The following is an 18,885-nucleotide window of genomic DNA, read 5'->3' as shown; positions in this document are numbered from 1 at the left end:
TATAATAGGAAATGAATTACTCCATACAAAAGTTTTGGCACACCTGTAACACATGCAAATTCTCATTTAAGACGGAATGTCCGTCTTAAGCTTAAGATGGGTCAAATATGCTCATGTAAGTTGAATAAGACAAATGAAGAATGCATAGGGAAAACAAAATATTTGCCCTATATGTCATGTAGGATGATATTTGACCCCTTTTAATATTAAAAGGATAACTCCGTCAAGAAGACTAGCTAGGTAGCACATACAGTACATTCACAGTTTCATACCAATGAAAACAAAAAAGAAGTTAAATTTATCTGCTCAACCTTGTTTGGCTTATTATCTTACAGAATTATTTAATCATCATAATGGTCATATGCTTAATTCTATTTACCAAATTGTTTTTAAAGTGGGTAAATAATATCTCCGTCACAATAAATTTCAACACTTTCTTTAATCACTACAAAATGAAAAGGAGACAATGACATATGACGTAGTTATTATCGGCACAAATAAATAGTAGATGCTTTTTATACTAATTCTAAAAAAAGCCATAACTCTAAGTTACCGGACTCGGACTCAAACTTAACCCGGCCAAACACGGCTCAATTAACGGGTTCTCAAAACGAGTAGCTTGGGTGACTTCGGTATCAGCATGGAACAATATATGTTCCTCTTTAAATGTCTCCTCGCCAACAACTGACACCCAAGTTTCTACTACTTTTGTTACTCTATTGTCCATGAAATCTACCACCGTGAATGCACGTGACTTACCCAAGTCTAGAGGTTTTACCCTCGGTACAATGGCTGCATTCAAGTAAATAGTATTATCACTTCCAATTGATATCATCTTCCGGAAACCCCCATTGAGCATTTCTTTATGCATGTGCCCGAACACAACCAAAGGTACATGATAATTACTACTCTCTTTTAAGAGGGATATGGCTTGGGCTAGATCTGCATAATGAAATAAGCTTGGAATCATCAAATCCATGTTAACATCAAAGATTAGAGTGCCACAAAAGCTCAATATACGCTCAATGTACTCTACCAGTGGTAAGTCAATCAGGATGACGGAAATTGTTTCCCTCCAAATCCATAGTTTTCATAGAACAAATATTCATGTTGTACGGAGTAATTGAGGCCATTTCAGAAATTTAAATAAATTAATGATAGGATAACATGTGCCTAAATAATTATTAACATGTGCTCATAGGCCATAGGACACAATTTAGAAAAAACCCAGGTGCAAATGAAGAAACTTTTAAACCAGGAAGAGGAAGAGAGAAACAGACCTGGATCCCCAAAGTCTCCACCACCTGCCCAGTCTTTCCCGCATATGTCATCTGGATCAGAACCAAGACCTGCACACGCGGGGATTCATAAGTTCATCCAAAATACCACAATCTTCGATTCTACGGCAAAGGTCTATAAATTCACTGTTCACCTACCTGTTGGCCCATTATGTGCGAGAAATATAATTGAGTGGCCGTCAGGAGTTTCAATAGCAGCCTTATGAATTTTGTCCGCGCTTTCTTCCATTGTTTTGACTCCAAATCTAAAATCACAACATTAACCAAAAGCTCTATTAAAGCCAAACGAGTCTTTCAATTCCAAAGGAAAACAAAGTCCCAACTCCTATAGATATAGATGAATGCACTCAAATCTGTGCTATGTACGTGGATTTAAAACTTGGACCCAATTACTTGCTATGCTTAAGAGCCAACAGTTTGGAGTTGAGCATTGCCCAAGTTCTCGAAACTTCCAACACTAAAGGGTCCGAAAGTCTATAACGACAGAAGGAGTATGTATAACATAGGTATTACTGAGTATTGAAAAATTTCAGGATATGACTCCACTAATGTTCCTTTGTTAATTTACCTTTGGCGGATTCAAACCTATACGGATTTGGATGATCATTCATGCTAGCCGACCCTAACCTACCCTAACCTATGTTGGGACTAAGGCTTTGTTGTTATTGTACGATTCCACTAATCAATGGATACAAATTGGTACTGCCAAAGTCAGTTAATATGACTCCACTAATCAATGGATATAAGTTGGTATAATAAGAATTGCTTGAGAAAGATTATAATTATTGAGAGAACGTGTATTCCTGTAGCTTTACAGGACCACCAATCAAGTGCAAGACTATAAAAGAAGAAGTTCCAGAACAATTAGAGGGGAAAAAAGGTTGTAATACCGGCAACTACAGCCAGAACAAAATCTTAGATATCATAAAAAATAAGTGTGACAGTATAAATCTTGCGTTCAGTTCATACCTTTTTAGAAGCTTTTTCCTGAATAAGTTATCACCTCCACAAGAAAAAGGTCTCCCACCTACAACACTAACTTTCAATGCGGGGAAGTCCAAGCGTCCATATCCAACATGCTCTTCCCCTAAGCTAAATGTTAACAAGGGTACAAATTAGTCATTTAATTTTACCAAGCAAGTTGTACCAGACATCTATCTGACAGAAAATAGGTAATTAACAAAGTTGTTTTTTTGTGTGTGTTTGGGGAGGGGAGGGGAAATAGGCATGCCTACTCAACTCTGCTGAGAAGCTTTGCTTGCAGCGATTGCAGAATGATAAATTCAGAAATGAAATCATATAAAGCTTCTATCAATGAAAATATGATAATCAACCAATGAGGCGGGCCAAATGTAAATAGGATCAATTCTAAATGAACTCTGCTGAGAAGCTTTGCAGGCAGCATCTTCCTTTCCCCCAAAATCACTCCTTGCTCTTCTATTTTTCTTTTCACAATTATCTTATCAGGATACATCATAGAGCGTACCACCAAAAGTCTGAATTTTCTAGATTATCACGTCCAAATTTTATTTCACTCGTCATTTTTCTTCAGTACTACTTTTCATCTCTAACCATCCCCAAGCAAGGTCAATTGCTAGGTCATGACCTTGCTTGGTCACACTAATCACCAATTAACAAAAAAATTATGGTGACCTTTGGAGAGAGGAGGTCAATTTGTGACCTTTGGTGGAGTAAATTGACCCAACTCATGACCTATAGGTGGCGATATGTGATTGGTTGACAATATTAATAATTAATAAAAAAAATATATATATGAAAAGGTGATATAATGTGGAGAGATGTAATTGGTTGGAAAGTGAAAAATGATTGGGTTGATGACCTAGGTCGTGACCTTCTGCTTGGGAGGGTGAAAGTAGGTCAAGATAAATAAAGTGGGATTAAGAGTAAAATCGGGTCGCGACCTCTGCTTGGGGATGGTCGAAATGAACTGGAAATGTATCAAATTTTGCCATTTCTAATACAGTCCAAGTGTAGGCAAAAAATGACCATAACCTCTTCTATTTCAATATATGCCGGAATCCAGAACATGACCTAAACTATATCTAAGGTTTGTCGTTTGCATCTGAGTATTGAATTTTTTGTTTTATTCAGCTAGGAATTAATGGAGAAGAATTCTCCTAAAGACAACAGAGCGTCAGAGCCAATAAAAACTTATGATGGAAAGTTTTCAGTAAATGGGGCAATGTTTCATCCACTTCAAAACATAAAAGCAGAATAACTGACATGTAAAAGTGCAAAACCACCAATCGAATGTTTGATTACAAAATAAGAAAAACCCATCACCGGCTTCCTCCATCCTCCATGAATCTCCCATCAATTTTGGTACTAGAATATAAGATAAGCTCTCAAATAACAGCAATTTTATTTTACAAACAACGACCCACTATGATCACATCATTGCTGCAGAAATATAGATCAAGCATTTACGTCTTTCAAATGTCATGGGAGGTGGTATTCAATTTTCAAGCAGGAATAACACAGCATTTTAAGGTAGAAAGTTTAAACATTAAAGGAACTTACGCATCCAGCTGTAGCTGAACTCCATCGTTTTTCCTAGCACATACAGAATAGCCAAAAATAAGTAGAATTATGCAGTAGATTTGACAATCATTGGTAAATAAAAAACAATAGGGAGAGTTCAAATGGACAAAACAAGTGAAGACTAATAGGGATTTCTATCGAGAATTCAGTCATTCACAAATGACTGCATTCAATTCATCAATACATGATGAATTTCTTTGATAGCTAATATAATTCAATAAAAAAAATTATCAATTATCATACTCAATTGGGAAGTTGAACTTACTTTGAGGAGAACTTTTGGGTACCCCAGGAATCATGATTTCCAAGTATTGCTGCTTTAGGCATGTCTATCTTTGCGACACTCCTAACAAGCTCGTAATTCTCATTCCCAAAGTCACCTAATAATCCGAAAGACGAGATTGAATTTAGATGGATGAACAAAGGGAGGCCATATCTACTGCAAAACTAAAGCTGGCAGGATAATTGCTCAGCGTATCTTACCAGTCATGACTCATGACTCGAGATGAATAAAGGGCATAATATCTCAATGTCCTCAAAACATCAAAGAATGGTTCTTAAAGATACAAAAACAGGAAGTTAAAAAGACTTGCCTGTAAAAAGCACCAGTTCCGGCTGCAGAAAACATAATTACTTGTTAGAATGCAACTAGAATTACCAGGTTAAGTTCATTCCAGGTATAAAGCTTCACAAGAGTAGAATTACCAGGTAAGTTCATTCAACTATTTGGTTGAGTCAGGTCAATATCGGGTAACGGGTCAAGTCACGTTTGGATTGGAATAAATAAGGCTGCTATTGGTTATCAGTTTAGCCTCGGGTCAGGTCAGTTCCGATTCTCCCAATTTATAGGTTCTATCGGGACAGGTTTCATTCGGTTCGGGTCAGGTTCCTCAAGTCGGGTCAGCTTCTGACAGCTCTAAGTTTAACATAACCATGTTCTAAAGGAAATTCTTCAAGTGAGTTTAAAAAAGTCTGTTTCAGCTTTTTCTATGTATTAGTCTCTTGGTTCGATAAATTGGAATTCATAAATTTCATTTATGAACTCTTGGGGATATTATTAAAGCAATCTTTTACCAATTATTACTTGTATGATTTATGTTCCTTATTAGCCTAAATCATAATACTCTATTTGATATTTTGGATTGGGCACCACTAAACAAGTCCTACACTGCAATTACCCTACCCTACCCCACCCCACCCAAACAAAAAAAAGGAGAAAAAAAGGAGAAAACAATGTGAATCTTCACGCATTCACATATCTTAGATAGTCAGATTGTAAAAGATTGATGAACAATTAGCAAAGGTGTATTACCTGTAAACATTTGAGCGCCTTGTAATCTTGCTCTAATTCCCAATCCTCATGCTTCAACATAAAAATCAACGAAATAATAAGTGAGAGAACAGTGTACACATTAAATCACAGATAAGAGACCTTGAATAAAAATAGTACATAGCTAAGAAATTGACAATATATGAAATGAGAATGGCTTAGACAGATGGCAATGAAAGATAAAAGAAAGCTTACAATGTCTCCAACAACAACAATACGAAAAGAGGTAGCCATGGTGGAGCGAAAAGAACGACACTGGACAGAAGTAAAGGGATGCTCAAACCAAGGCTTGTTGAGTGCACAAACAAATCCGGCCTTCCCTGTAGACATCAACACTATTAATCCATCTTGTGAAAATCCAAAAATAGTGGTTTCAGGCCTATAGGTAAATATTCCCAAACCCTGATCATTGTCCATGTATAGGTGCTTGTTTGGCAATGCGATTCGATAGGGTATTCGCTTACTTAATAAACCAATTAAAGCTGTTCAGGGAACTAAATTAGTTATTAGTCATTTGAATTATGTGGTATGGCATAAAAAGCGCCCAGAGAATCTTGAAATGTTATGACTGTTCAAACTTATGTTCGAATCTCCTTTCCTAACAATCACAAGTTTCTAACACGAGCTTTATAACCCAAAAGGCTATTTGAAACGCTATTTGCAAAACAATGTGCTCCATACCTTTCATTCCTATGAATTTTTTAAGCACATAGTACTCATAGGTGAAGAAATTCCAATCTCATATGCAATGAGTGCTAAGTCGTTTCCGATAGGAGACATTTCATTGAATTGATTAAAAAAAAGGTAAGACATGATACCACCAAAGTGATAAAGACACTAGATTATCAATCCCGTGGAGACTCCGTGTCTCCGTGAAGGGCATCAATATATTCCCTATGTGCCGGCGTAATGTTTGTGATTGCTTTTGAATCAATTTTTAGGTTAAACATTCTCCACCAGACAAAACAAACCTAAAATCCAAAACTCAAACTCCACGACACAAAACATATCTAGAACGAAAACATAAAACAGAACACATAAAGACCTGGAGGGATCTGGAGCGTACTATTATATTACACTAATGTGATTTGGGTGAGTCAACAGACTATCTTGTTCTATGTCAAATATATTCAAATTTACTAACCTATACTATCTACAGGTATATTTATGACTTTTTGACAACCTAATATGAAGCAAGCAATGGCTTTGTCCAATTTATGCAGTATATGACATCAGAACATACCTAATTTGACAAAAATAAAATGAAACAAAGAAAGCTTATAAGAGTAAAATGCAGCAAAAGCTAAATACAATGATCACAATGGGATTTTTACTCAAACCTCACAATTAACTCCAGTTCCAAATGCACAACTGAAATCACAATCATAAAATCTCCACACCTTTTCTCAAGTATCTCCGCCAAAGAACTACCGCCAATTGACCCCTATTGAGATTGGTTCTATTATATCATCATGGGTACAATATCATAATACAACAGTAGGTAACCACCATAGTAACAAAATTATAATCAAGATTCAGCAATAAAGATACAATAAATACATAAGAAAGTATCATGATAGGTATGGCACGCACCGAAACATCAGCTCGCACCCACACAAGCAAAACTGGAGGCAGCCTCAAGATATGTAGTCCTAAAGCAAAGGCAAAGGAACTTTTCACCAACTTTCAAAAGTCAAGTATTAAAAAGTTCACACAGAGAAATCAAATGAATAAGGAGCAAAAAATTTCTCTATGGTATCTTATTCAATTGAAATCTAATATGGCATGCAAAGTTCACAACCATAAACGTTTGTAAATTTATTGTCCATAATCATAGTCTTAGACTAGAGAGAAAAGCATTAACATCAATAAGCTGCTAAAAGCACAATTACAAAATTGAAAATAAGAAAAGGTGAAACAGTTCTCCTAGGGTTTCCTATGGGGCGGTCTGTTTAGACTCTAGGCGGCGTCTTTGATTTTCCTTCACCTCGAGGAAAGAACAGAGTCATTCCACTACTCATTCTGTTTACTATGTCGTACTCCAATTAGGTATTCGTTTATTTTTAGTAATCTTTGTAGTTTTTTTTTTTTACCTGAATCGGTTGTCAATTTTAATTTAAACAAGAGTAACCGCAAATTCACAGCATAAACCAATACCAATTGACAAATGTGACATCGTCCCAACAAGCACAGATGATACACAAACAACAACTGCTCAATCTGATATTGTTAAATATCGCTAACCTTTCAAAAATAAATCTTTTTTCATGAATCAGAAACATTAAATTGGGATGTTAACAGAAAAAAAAAATCTTATTTTTTTTTAAAAATGATTTTTTAACATGTGTCTAACATATTAAAGGTACTTAATAGGAAAGTTTAGGAAGAATTCAAGGAAATAAAATAAATTGGCCAGATTAACACGGTGATGCTTAAATTTTGGTCCAAACCGTTATATTTGGGCCATATTCAAAATTAAAAAAAATAGATGATTTCGCATCTCATAAGAATAAACTCAAATATCATCCTAGTTAAATACGAAGGAAGTAAGTAGTCACAAGTTCAAATATATGACTACAACAAGTAGAGTCCCAATTTATAAGCAAACCAGATCCAAATATAGCTATAGGTCTATAACCATATTACAGGACTCGTTTACGATAAACGGGTTTAAGACCACCCTACACAAGTATGCATTTTACTCATTATAGTACGCATTTTACAATTTCGTCCCCGTCATAAATAAATTAGGTTGTTTGTTTAGCCTTGATTAAATACCAATTCTTATTTAAGACCGTCTTAACTCTAAGATGGCTCACACACCCGATTAAAATAGAGGTGTAACTAGAAGGAGGTTGTGAGACTGTGAGAGGTCTTAAGCGAGTCTAGTCTTTGATTAAATACCAATCATAAAGAATAAGAAAGGTAGTAATTGGGATGAAGGAAGCAAACAAACAAATTTCAGGACCAAAATAAACCTAAACGGAGAGAGCTTAAAACTTAACTCGTCTCGACGCCTGATAATGATAATAAGGTACGAAAGATCTTCGAATAATCCTTTATGAGGACTCCGTAAAAAGGCAACTACAACAACTAGCAAGAAACGCAGAGCCAGGGCTTCGTAAATTCAAAACGCCTAAAATTTGTGTGTAAGACTGTGTCAGAGTGTGAGACGGTCCTTTTATATATAAAAACACTCGTTTATTGATAGTAATCGATAAATGTTTAACCAATAAGAACACTCGTTTGTTCTATGATTTGTGTATTCATAATTGTACGCTACTGAATCAAAATTTGGATGAGGATTAAGCTTTGGCTTTGATTTAAGGTTGATTACTTGAGGTTATGTTTGTATGATTAAAAAGGTGTAATCTTTGAACAATGGATTACAGGTTAGTAGGTTGATGGATTTGATAGTTCACAGTCTATACAGCCACAAGGAAGTTTTTCTTAGAGAACTTGTCAGGTTTGTATACATTCATACTATCCTCGGTTCGTATTATCATGTCATTTCTCACATATGGATTTTCTGGTTTCTCTCAAAAATGTATAGTACAAGAAGGTGTCAATGGCTCCTACAAATTGTTGGGTAAGGGGGGTTGGGGTTGGATGTACGCAGCCTTACACATGTGTTAGCAACACCAATGAGGCTTTTTCGAATGACCCAAGTTGAAAATTACATCGAGATTGTCATTGAAGGACTACTATATCACATTTCTCTACAAAAATGTTTAGTACTCCGTATCAAAGCAAATGTGTAGCTTGCTAAGAACAATGTTATAGCTAGGTAGAATTGAGTTTACCTTTGTGCAGTTGCAACTGTTGCTTCGTGGAATGACTATGATCTTACTTCATGGTAGTACAGTAGTGATACATAAGGTCATGTGCTGATAACCTGTTTTCCCCCTCTCTATTTAGCAATGCAAGTGATGCACTGGACAAGCTGAGATTTTTGAGTGTAACTGAACCCGCTCTACTTGGCGATGCTGGAGAGCTTGTAATTCGCATAAAACCTGATCCTGATAATGGGACTGTCACAATTACGTAAGTTGGTAATTCTGTATCATACTTCATTAATTTTAGGAAGATGATGTTATACTTCATTCATGTTTTTCTTGTTCTGTAGAGATACTGGTGTTGGAATGACAAAAGAGGAGCTAATTGGTTGCCTAGGAACTATTGCGCAGAGTGGCACCTCTAAATTCCTCAAGGCATTGAAGGTATCTCTACAATTTTAGGATTTCTAATACATTGAGCTACTAATAAATATTAATAATTATTCGATGCAATTCATGACATCCATTGTGGGTTTTTAAGGTAACCTCTAAGGCACTAGGATAATGTTGTTTTGAGCCTTTGACAATCTCAACTATAAAATTATTAATCACGTGCAGGAAAACAAAGATCTTGCCGCTGACAACGGTTTGATAGGACAGTTTGGTGTTGGGTTTTACTCCGCATTTCTTGTTGCAGAAAGGGTAATGAGATCTTGAACGCTTTTTTTCTTGGCTCCTTCAACAGTGAGCTTAAGCATATGACATCCTATTAAATAGAAATCTCCCCTAAATATGTCTCTCACCAGGTTGTTGTTTCTACCAAAAGCCCAAAGTCTGACAAGCAATATGTTTGGGAAGCAGTCGCTGACAGCAGCTCATATGTCATCAGGGAGGAAACTGATCCTGAGAAGCTTCTAAAGCGAGGGACTCTAAGATGGCTCACACACCCGATTAAAATAGAGGTGTAACTAGAAGGAGGTTGTGAGACTGTGAGAGGTCTTAAGCGAGTCCAGTCTTTGATTAAATACCAATCATAAAGAATTAAGAAAGGTAGTAATTGGGATGAAGGAAGCAAACAAAAAATTCAGGACCAAAATAAACCTAAACGGAGAGAGCTTAAAACTTAACTCGTCTCAACGCCTGATAATGATAATAGGGTACGAAAGATCTTCGAATAATCCTTTATGAGGACTCTGTAAAAAGGCAACTACAACAACTAGCAAGAAACGCAGAGCCAGGGCTTCGTAAATTCAAAACGCCTAAAATACTAATGGGAGTAATTTATAATGTAAGACCGTCTTTTTAGTACGCACAAAACCCGAAACGCAGCGATACCCACAACGATTTAGCAACAGTACGCACCTCTTTCAAACATTCCCAACAATATGATAATAACGACCAGTAACATAATACCCGAAACGCAGCGATACATTCCAATAATAAACCCGAACCAATCAAACTCTAATTCTCACAAACAATCCCTAAGTACCCTATAACTTATATAATTTCATTACAATATCGTCTTAATTATCATAAAACATGCCCAAACCTGGTATAAACTCATCCCAAACAGTAATTAACAACACAAAACGCATAATAATCTCAACCTTAATTTAACAAATGGTAGAGTATTCTAATAAAAACGATTTAACAAACTGAACGAAACGACAATAGATAAAATACTTACAATTTATAAAAGAGGAATGATCGCGAATCGTGCTGCAAAATCAGTATGAATTGAAAGAGATGAAGGAAAGGAGAAGAAAATTGAGAACGTTGTATGAATGAGAGGGGAAAATAACAAGGGTTTTACAATTTATTTTTTCTTTTTTTAAGAAAAAATAATCTTGAAGCACGGTTGAATCGGAAAGGGGAAAAAATAAATCAAGTATTTTAAAAACGGAGAGGGGAAAATAACAAGGGTTTTACTTACAATTTATTTTTTCTTTTTTTATAAGTCCAAAGTTGAATCGGAGATAAAAACGGAAATCCGATTTTAAAATAATCTTTTCTTCCGAATAATTAAATTGATATAATTGGATATTATTTTAAAAATGTTATTTGAGTTAAAAAATATATTTTTTGGAAACTCAAATAAGCTTATTTCTAATTTCTAATAGCAATATGTAAATTTCACATTTTCAACTTAGGATCTCCAAACTAACTAAAATTAAGAAATATAGTAAATAATAAGGAAAATAATGGGTTGTTGTTGTCGGTTTTGAGTAAAATGTCTCTTTCGTTTATGCGTTGAAACTCACTACATTAATGAGTTACCGTATCTCTTAAGAATTTGTGTAATAAAATACTCCCTCCCATCCATCCTTTTTTTCCCCTTTGAAGTGGGCACGGAGATTAAGGGTGGGGAGTATAATATTGATAAAGAAATGAGTGGGTTTGGTAATTGGAGAGAGGTATGAATAATTATGATTAAATATTAATAAAGGAGATGGGTGGGGTTTGGTTATTGGAGAGAGGTAGGAATAATTAGAATTAAATATTAATAAAGTATATAGTGGGGTTTGATGAGTGGAAAGAGGTAAGAGTATAATATTAATAAAAACTTTCTCAAAAAGGAAAGGGGAAGAAAACCTGAATAATCCGTTTTAGGAAATAGGGAAGAAAAGAGTGGATAGGAGGGAGTATATCTTAAAGCTACTCTATAATTGGAAAACAAAGAGATAATCTACACCAAATCTCATTGTGACGAACAAAATCCGTCACAAGCTTGTGACGTGAGACAACGGGACAACTGGACAAGTGGGAGAGGGTTGTGAGAGGTCACAAATTTGTGATCGTCACAAGCGAGACGGACTGGAGAATCTAAGGCGTAAATCTCAACATTGATGATTTGTTTCAACATTAAACTCCTATATATGACAACAATTCTTAAAAAATCATTTCGACTTACTTTATTCGCTCATTATAATTTACAATGTCTCAACCCTGGCCCAATTATATGGGTTGGGTATACTTAGGGTAGGCATTTTGGGCCGGGCTAAGTCAGGCGGCATGAATCCGGCACTGGCACGGTGAAGTAAATGAGGTGGCCCGGGTTCGGCACGACCGAGTAAGAGAACGACCCAACGCTAAAATTCCAAAAAGCCCGTGCCTAGGCACGACCTGACACGAAGCACGATGGGCGGCACAAGTCCAGGCCGACTTTGCCCTGGCCAAGGGCGGGCCACGGTGGGAGGTGGGAAAAGCAGGCTGGCACGACACGGCCCGAAAGCACGATTGGCCCGAATTTGCGTCATTCTAAAACCTCCCAACTCTCTACCTAAAAGGCTAAAACCCTGTCACTCTTCACTCCACTTCTAAACTTATCTCTTCCAAGTTTCCACATTTCCATGGCGCCTGTTCTAAATAGAACCATAATATCTCCTCCTCTTACTTCACTCCCTTCTTCTTCTTCATTCACCCTTAAAGATGCCCATCTCAATAAACTCAATTTTAGCACTAATTTTTGCCCTCAAAATAAAGTATCAAGAGATTGTGTAAGATTTAGTATTGGTAAGAAAAACCAAAGAAATTTTAATAATAGCAATTTGTCAGTGCGTTGTGATGTTGCTGTTGCTGAACCAGTGGATACTGATACTGAAACCCCTGTTGAGAAATTTGAGTATCAAGCTGAGGTGGGTTTATTTATAAGACCGTCTTTTTGTATGATACCTATTGACTAGGTCCCGTCCATTTATTTACCTTTTTTATTCGTTACGAGTAGTATTTTAATCAAAGTTAAACAAATGATTGAGACGAATGAAGTATTTACTTTTTTTACCTTTTTTATTCGTTGTGAGTACCAACATTATATTAAGGTCTCTCATACGAGTTACTGTAGAAATGTTATTTGTTTGTTGTATGCTGTTGAATTTCTTTGGGAAATTTGGTATTGTTTTATTTAAGTTGTTTTTTGTGATAAAGTTTGGATCTTTTGTTGGTGAAATGGTTGTATTCTAGAATTCTGGGTTTGGATTCAATTTGGGTTTACATTTTTGTGTGTAAGACTGTGTCACAGTGTGAGACGGTCCTTTTATATATTAAAACACTCGTTTATTGATAGTAATCGATAAATGTTTAACCAATAAGAACACTCGTTTGTTCTATGATTTGTGTATGATTAAAAAAGTAATCTTTGAACAATTGATTACAGGTTAGTAGGTTGATGGATTTGATAGTTCACAGTCTATACAGCCACAAGGAAGTTTTTCTTAGAGAACTTGTCAGGTTTGTATACATTCATACTACCTCGGTTTGTATTATCATGTCATTTCTCACATATGGATTTTCTGGTTTCTCTAAAAAATGTATAGTACAATAACAACATTACCAAAGGGTGTCAAAGGCTCCTACAAAATTGTCGAGTAAGGGGGGTTGGGGTTGGATGTACGCAGCCTTACACATGTGTTAGCAAACACCAATGAGGCTTTTTCGAATGATCCAAGATGAAAATTACATCGAGATTGTCATTGAAGGATTACTATATCACATTTCTCTAAAAAAATGTTTAGTATTAATTAGAAGTTACAAAACTAAGCTTCTATACTTAAGTCATTAGTATAACGTAAATGTGTAGCTTGCTAAGAACCATGTGTTATGTGTACCATGTTATAGCTGCTTTCGGTAGAATTGGGTTTACCTTTGTGCAGTCGCAATTGTTGCTTCGTGGAATGGCTATGATCTTGCTTCATGGTAGTACAGTAGTGATACATAAGGTCATTTGCTGATAACCTGTTTCCCCCCTCTCTATTTAGCAATGCAAGTGATGCACTGGACAAGCTGAGATTTTTAAGTGTAACCGAACCCTCTCTACTTGGTGATGCTGGAGAGCTAGTAATTCGCATCAAACCTGATCCTGATAATGGGACTGTCACAATTACGTAAGTTAGTAATTCTGTATCAATAGTATCATACTTCATTAATTTATAGGAAGATGATGTTATACTTTGTTCATGTTTTTCTTGTTCTGTAGCGATACTGGTGTTGGAATGACAAAAGAGGAGCTAATTGGTTGCCTAGGAACTATTGCACAGAGTGGCACCTCTAAATTCCTCAAGGCTTTGAAGGTATCTCTAGAATTTAGGATTTCTAATACTTTGAGCTACTAACAAATTTTAGTTATTCGATGCAATTCATGACATCCATTGTGGGTTTTTAAGCGAACCTTTAAGGCACTAGGATAATGTTATTTTGAGCCTTTGATAATCTCGACTGTAAAATTATTAATCACGTGCAGGAAAACAAAGATCTTGCCGCTGATAACGGTTTGATAGGACAGTTTGGTGTTGGGTTTTACTCCGCATTTCTTGTTGCAGAAAGGGTAATGAGACCTTGAACGCTATTTTTTTTTCTTGGCACCTTCAACAGTGAGTTTAAGCAGATGACATCATATTAAACGGAAACCTCCCCTAAATATGTCTCTCACCAGGTTGTTGTTTCTACCAAAAGCCCAAAGTCTGACAAGCAATATGTTTGGGAAGCAGTCGCTGACAGCAGCTCATATGTCATCAGGGAGGAAACTGATCCTGAGAAGCTTCTAAAGCGAGGGACACAAATTACTTTGTATCTAAGGGTATAGTGAATATTTGATTCTCTTTGTGCTAGGATTATTTTTCTTTGATCAGTTCTTGATGTCCTGAATGATCAATAAATGATTGAAAATTGCCAAGTAGGAAGTCAGTGTCATAGAGCTTGAGACCCCAGAACTTCAGTTTTGCGGAGAGCTCGTTGGTGCTTTCTCACCTGAAGTCCTCTTTTCCCTTTTGCCTTACAGCCTGATGACAAATATGAATTCTCGGAGCCTACAAGGATCCAGAATTTGGTGAAGAATTACTCGCAATTTGTTTCCTTCCCTATATACACTTGGCAAGAAAAATCAAGATCAGTTGAGGTAATAATTTTCCTGGTTGAATATGGTTTTTTTTTTTTGCCATAGTGATTATTTGAAGTGTATAGGGAGGCCTGCATTAGTATTGTTGTAGTGTTTTCTGCTGGAAACCGAGTTAGGTTAGTAATTTAGTGTGCTGATGCATGGTTTGGCAGCCGGTCAGCCGTTCCTCTTAACTGAATCATCTGTACTGTAATGGAGTTCTTTTACGAGAATGTTGTTCTTTCCCGAAATGTATTAAACACTGCATGAGGCAGCATTAAGCTAGCCGTTAGCACGTATATATCACTATCTAATCGGCTTTTCAGGTGGAAGAAGAAGAAGAACTAAAAGAAGAAGAGAAACCGGAGGTATATGCCTGTCTGGCTGTCTCTAATATAGTTAACTTTTTTTAAGTTAAGTGGTACTTGGCTCTTATCTTTGACTTTTTACTTCCAGGGTGAAAAGAAGAAGAAAAAGAAGACTATCACTGAGAAATACTGGGACTGGGAGTTAGCCAATGAGACAAAGCCTATATGGGTATATACACCTCTGTAACCCTATTTTTACTCGGAATCTAGTATGCGTGATAAGTTCTTCTACTTCTTCATGTAACATGTGTAACACGAATAGTTTGAGCGTACTTGAGCATTGTTTGACATGATTCCCATTTCGCTATGCGTTGTAGATGCGAAATTCTAAGGAAGTTCAGAAGGATGAGTACTATGAATTCTACAAGAAGGCCTTCAATGAATTTCTTGATCCTCTTACGTGCACCCATTTCACTACAGAGGTATGAGATATGAAGGAACGTCTCTTCTCTCATTAGGTTTCAGCTGTAATTGAAGTGGCGATTGACTTGCTCTTGGCATGTTGGATATTGTGCAGGGTGAAGTGGAGTTTCGTAGTGTGCTTTATATTCCTGGAATGGCACCCATGAATAATGAGGAAGTCGTAAATCCAAAAACAAAGAATATACGTTTATACGTTAAACGCGTGTTTATTTCAGATGATTTTGATGGTGAACTGGTTAGTTCCCCTCTATTTGTTTCGATGTTTGTTGCTATTGTATACTTTTACTGTCTGATACAAGGAGTAGTTATCAAGCAATGATGCTAGACTTCTTGAGGTCTCTTCCCATGTATGTAGTGCGACATTCTCTCACATTGGTAGAACTAAGAATGGTAAATTAGTGGGCAAGACTAGGTTATAACCTCTTCTTTTCTAGCTATTATGCGTCTCTTATACGACATGGACTGTGATGTATATGACCGTAGTTGCTAGTTTGCTACATGCAAAACTTTCAGCCTTCCTAACTAGATAATCCAAGACATCAGATTGTTTTCCAAAGGCGTACTTGCTGGTAAGCAGCATGAATGGCAACTTATGTATAGAATATTCTTGATTTACAGTTTCCTCGATACTTGAGCTTTGTCAAGGGTGTTGTGGATTCGAATGATCTTCCATTGAATGTTTCCAGAGAGATACTTCAAGAGAGCAGAATTGTAAGACACGAATTTCATTCTCTCTTTTTGGCGTTCTCTCTGTTATCTGTATGTGCAGAACCATTCTTTCCGTTTACTGTTGTAGACTGAGCTTGATTTGATTTGGTACAGGTAAGGATTATGAGGAAAAGACTAGTAAGAAAGACATTTGACATGATTCAAGATTTATCCGAGAGTGAAAGTAAAGAGGTTAGTTATATTTAATTCCATGTTTCTTCGCTTTTGCAAGTTAAGGGGACTTGGTTTCACTGTACTCATATTTACAATTTCAGGACTATAAAAAATTCTGGGAGAACTTCGGAAAGTTCCTAAAATTAGGATGTATTGAAGACACTGGGAATCACAAACGCCTGACCCCTCTTTTAAGGTTCCACTCATCGAAAAATGAGGAAGAATTGATTAGCTTAGATGATTATGTGGAGAACATGGGTGAAAATCAGAAGACAATCTACTACTTGGCAACGGACAGCCTTAAAAGTGCTAAAAGCGCTCCTTTCTTGGAGAAACTATTACAAAAAGATATTGAGGTAGAGTATGTCTTTGTTATGGATTAGTTAGTGTAATAGTGTTGACTGGCATTCAAGGTCTTGCAAACTGCAGTAGATTTTAAATTTTACATGGCACTTATTACTTCAAAGTAAGGGATTAACTAATTGTGTCGAGATGTAACCCTGAACCTAAATTTGGCTGCTTTCACTAACAAAAGAAAGCTAATATTCAGTACTTGGTTGTCCGTTGTAGGTCCTATATTTGATTGAACCTATAGACGAGATAGCGATTCAGAATCTGCAGACCTATAAAGAGAAGAAGTTTGTTGATATAAGCAAGGAAGATTTGGAACTTGGTTAGATTGTTTTCTCCCGACTTGCTTTTTTTTTTTTTTTTTTTTTTTTTTTTTTTTGTGTGTGTTTCCTATAAAATAAAACGTTTTCATATTATGAATTATGATGATAAATGCCATTTGATCACGATTAGGCGAGGTTACTTTATTTCTAACATGATGTAACTCGTACCACAGGTGACGAGGATGAAGTGAAGGAACGGGAGACGAAACAAGAATACAACCTATTATGTGACTGGATAAAGCAACAGCTTGGTGAGAAGGTGGCAAAGGTTCAAGTATCAAATCGCCTTGCTTCATCCCCTTGTGTACTTGTTTCAGGGAAATTTGGTTGGTCAGCAAACATGGAAAGGTATGCCGATGCCCGATATATGATTGGAGTCTTCCTTTCGATAATGTGCTTTCATTTGTTTGTATTTGATGTTTGATTGCTCATCCAGGCTGATGAAGGCTCAGACCCTTGGAGACACTTCGAGCTTGGAGTTCATGAGGGGCCGTAGGATATTGGAGATCAATCCTGATCATCCCATTGTTAAAGACCTCAACGTAAGTCATCTTGGTATTTGTTCTTATTTCTATGCATGCAACTTGGGATTATCTTCATAGTTTCCATAAGTGCCAAACTGAGTTACTTTGAAACTGCACTTTGAAATGACGCTACGCTTCAACACTAGATTTTAGAGCAAAAACATGAAAAGATGCCAGAGCGATCGTGTCATCGCAACCTATTGCCCAAAGGACATCAATTTTTTAGGGTACTTTAGATTATATTGGTTGGAAATCTGTCAAAATTGATTGATGATTGTAATTTTTGCGGTTACAAGCAGGCTGCCTGCAAGAATGCTCCAGACAGTAGTGATGCTGCAAGGGCCGTTGAGCTGCTATACGAAACTGCGCTCATCTCCAGTGGATTCACGGTGAGTAAAAAAACATAAATCAGAAGTTAATTAGCGAAAAATATACAAGTTGAGTTATATTAGAGCTTGTGTGAGTTGTGAGTATTCTGAACAGCCCTAATGAGACTGTCTTTGATGTATAGCCGGAGAGCCCAGCCGATTTGGGAAACAAGATATACGAGATGATGGCAATGGCCCTCGGAGGTAGATGGGGTCGATTAGAAGATTCATCAGACGAAATTTCGTCTAATTCTGATGTGACCGATGAAACCTCTGAAGCAGAAGTTGTTGAGCCCTCAGAAGTAAGGACGGAGAACGACCCATGGCAAGACTGATGGTTTTGCTGCTATTAGTTATTAGACATCATTTTTTATGAGTTCGAGATCATTCATGGCATTTCATAGTTAACATTTAAAAACCGATGTGATGATTGAGTACCGTAAAATTTAGAGGGAGATAGGATCATTTTACTGTTATTTTCCGTGTATGCTAAAAATAAAGGCACTTGATTTTTTCTATACTAGTATTGAATACAAAATCCTTGGGTTGTACTAAATCGTGTACGATCTCTCTGAACCGAGAGTGTTTTTACTAATAACACCAATTTTTAACCAGAAAAAGAAGACGAGAGAAACTCGTGTTTGTCGAAAAGCGTTGGGATTGGAATAAGGAGGAAAAACAATTAGGGAATTTGTTGTGGCGCCGAATATAATAAATTGATTGTTGAATTGTTGGTGATACAATATCTTTCTTAGATCTCTAACCTTTGTAGACAAGCTTGTGACGGATTTTGTTCGTTTGATAAGAAATA

The 18,885-nt window shown here is 36.5% G+C and overlaps 3 protein-coding genes across 6 annotated transcripts; 2 read left to right on the top strand and 1 right to left on the bottom strand.

Moving 5' to 3' along the window:
- Positions 1–360: 360 nt before the first annotated feature.
- LOC141604611 (uncharacterized) lies at positions 361–10,761 on the bottom strand. Of its 4 annotated transcripts, none has more exons than XM_074423035.1 (11): positions 10,654–10,761; positions 6,784–6,842; positions 5,386–5,510; positions 5,173–5,223; positions 4,454–4,475; positions 4,126–4,240; positions 3,840–3,872; positions 2,268–2,390; positions 1,437–1,543; positions 1,281–1,349; positions 361–942 (listed from the first exon to the last, which is right to left on the bottom strand). In XM_074423035.1, the coding sequence occupies exons 3-11, from the start codon at positions 5,422–5,424 to the stop codon at positions 545–547; spliced, it is 957 nt and encodes a 318-aa protein (XP_074279136.1). In that variant the 5' UTR covers positions 5,425–5,510; positions 6,784–6,842; positions 10,654–10,761; the 3' UTR covers positions 361–544. The 4 variants fall into 4 exon arrangements, with proteins under 4 accessions (XP_074279136.1, XP_074279135.1, XP_074279137.1 ...); XM_074423034.1 differs by lacking the exon at positions 10,654–10,761 and adding an exon at positions 8,994–9,098; XM_074423036.1 differs by lacking the exons at positions 6,784–6,842; positions 10,654–10,761 and adding an exon at positions 6,531–6,599.
- Positions 8,552–10,093, top strand: LOC141604612 (heat shock protein 90-5, chloroplastic-like). Its single transcript, XM_074423039.1, has 5 exons — positions 8,552–8,656; positions 9,109–9,234; positions 9,317–9,410; positions 9,585–9,668; positions 9,773–10,093. The coding sequence occupies exons 1-5, from the start codon at positions 8,595–8,597 to the stop codon at positions 9,932–9,934; spliced, it is 528 nt and encodes a 175-aa protein (XP_074279140.1). The 5' UTR covers positions 8,552–8,594; the 3' UTR covers positions 9,935–10,093.
- Positions 10,762–12,210: 1,449 nt separating the features above from the next.
- LOC141604608 (heat shock protein 90-5, chloroplastic) lies at positions 12,211–18,621 on the top strand. Its single transcript, XM_074423031.1, has 19 exons — positions 12,211–12,601; positions 13,120–13,193; positions 13,721–13,846; positions 13,939–14,032; positions 14,203–14,286; positions 14,395–14,538; positions 14,740–14,856; positions 15,162–15,203; positions 15,292–15,372; positions 15,521–15,625; positions 15,721–15,861; positions 16,245–16,337; positions 16,449–16,526; positions 16,610–16,864; positions 17,079–17,181; positions 17,356–17,530; positions 17,619–17,724; positions 18,006–18,095; positions 18,218–18,621. The coding sequence occupies exons 1-19, from the start codon at positions 12,317–12,319 to the stop codon at positions 18,407–18,409; spliced, it is 2,385 nt and encodes a 794-aa protein (XP_074279132.1). The 5' UTR covers positions 12,211–12,316; the 3' UTR covers positions 18,410–18,621.
- Positions 18,622–18,885: the final 264 nt, after the last annotated feature.

The sequence above is a fragment of the Silene latifolia genome, chromosome 10 (assembly GCF_048544455.1).
Source record: "Silene latifolia isolate original U9 population chromosome 10, ASM4854445v1, whole genome shotgun sequence".
In the NCBI taxonomy this organism is placed as follows: domain Eukaryota; kingdom Viridiplantae; phylum Streptophyta; class Magnoliopsida; order Caryophyllales; family Caryophyllaceae; genus Silene; species Silene latifolia.
This window is presented reverse-complemented; position numbering and strand designations above follow the sequence as displayed.

Bases quoted from the DNA above. Each gene is read 5' to 3' on its own strand.
- LOC141604611 (XM_074423035.1), bottom strand. From the start codon at position 5,424: ATGGCTACCTCTTTTCGTATTGTTGTTGTTGGAGACATT. The intron at 1,544-2,267 runs GTATGAACTGAA...TTGTGATTTTAG, and splicing joins AGGAAAAAGCTTCTAAAAAG to ATTTGGAGTCAAAACAATGG. The intron at 1,350-1,436 runs GTAGGTGAACAG...CCGCGTGTGCAG, and splicing joins CGCACATAATGGGCCAACAG to GTCTTGGTTCTGATCCAGAT.
- LOC141604612 (XM_074423039.1), top strand. From the start codon at position 8,595: ATGGATTTGATAGTTCACAGTCTATACAGCCACAAGGAAGTTTTTCTT. The intron at 9,411-9,584 runs GTATCTCTACAA...AATCACGTGCAG, and splicing joins AATTCCTCAAGGCATTGAAG to GAAAACAAAGATCTTGCCGC. The intron at 9,669-9,772 runs GTAATGAGATCT...GTCTCTCACCAG, and splicing joins CATTTCTTGTTGCAGAAAGG to GTTGTTGTTTCTACCAAAAG.
- LOC141604608 (XM_074423031.1), top strand. From the start codon at position 12,317: ATGGCGCCTGTTCTAAATAGAACCATAATATCTCCTCCTCTTACTTCA. The intron at 15,862-16,244 runs GTTAGTTCCCCT...CTTGATTTACAG, and splicing joins ATGATTTTGATGGTGAACTG to TTTCCTCGATACTTGAGCTT. The intron at 17,182-17,355 runs GTTAGATTGTTT...CTCGTACCACAG, and splicing joins CAAGGAAGATTTGGAACTTG to GTGACGAGGATGAAGTGAAG.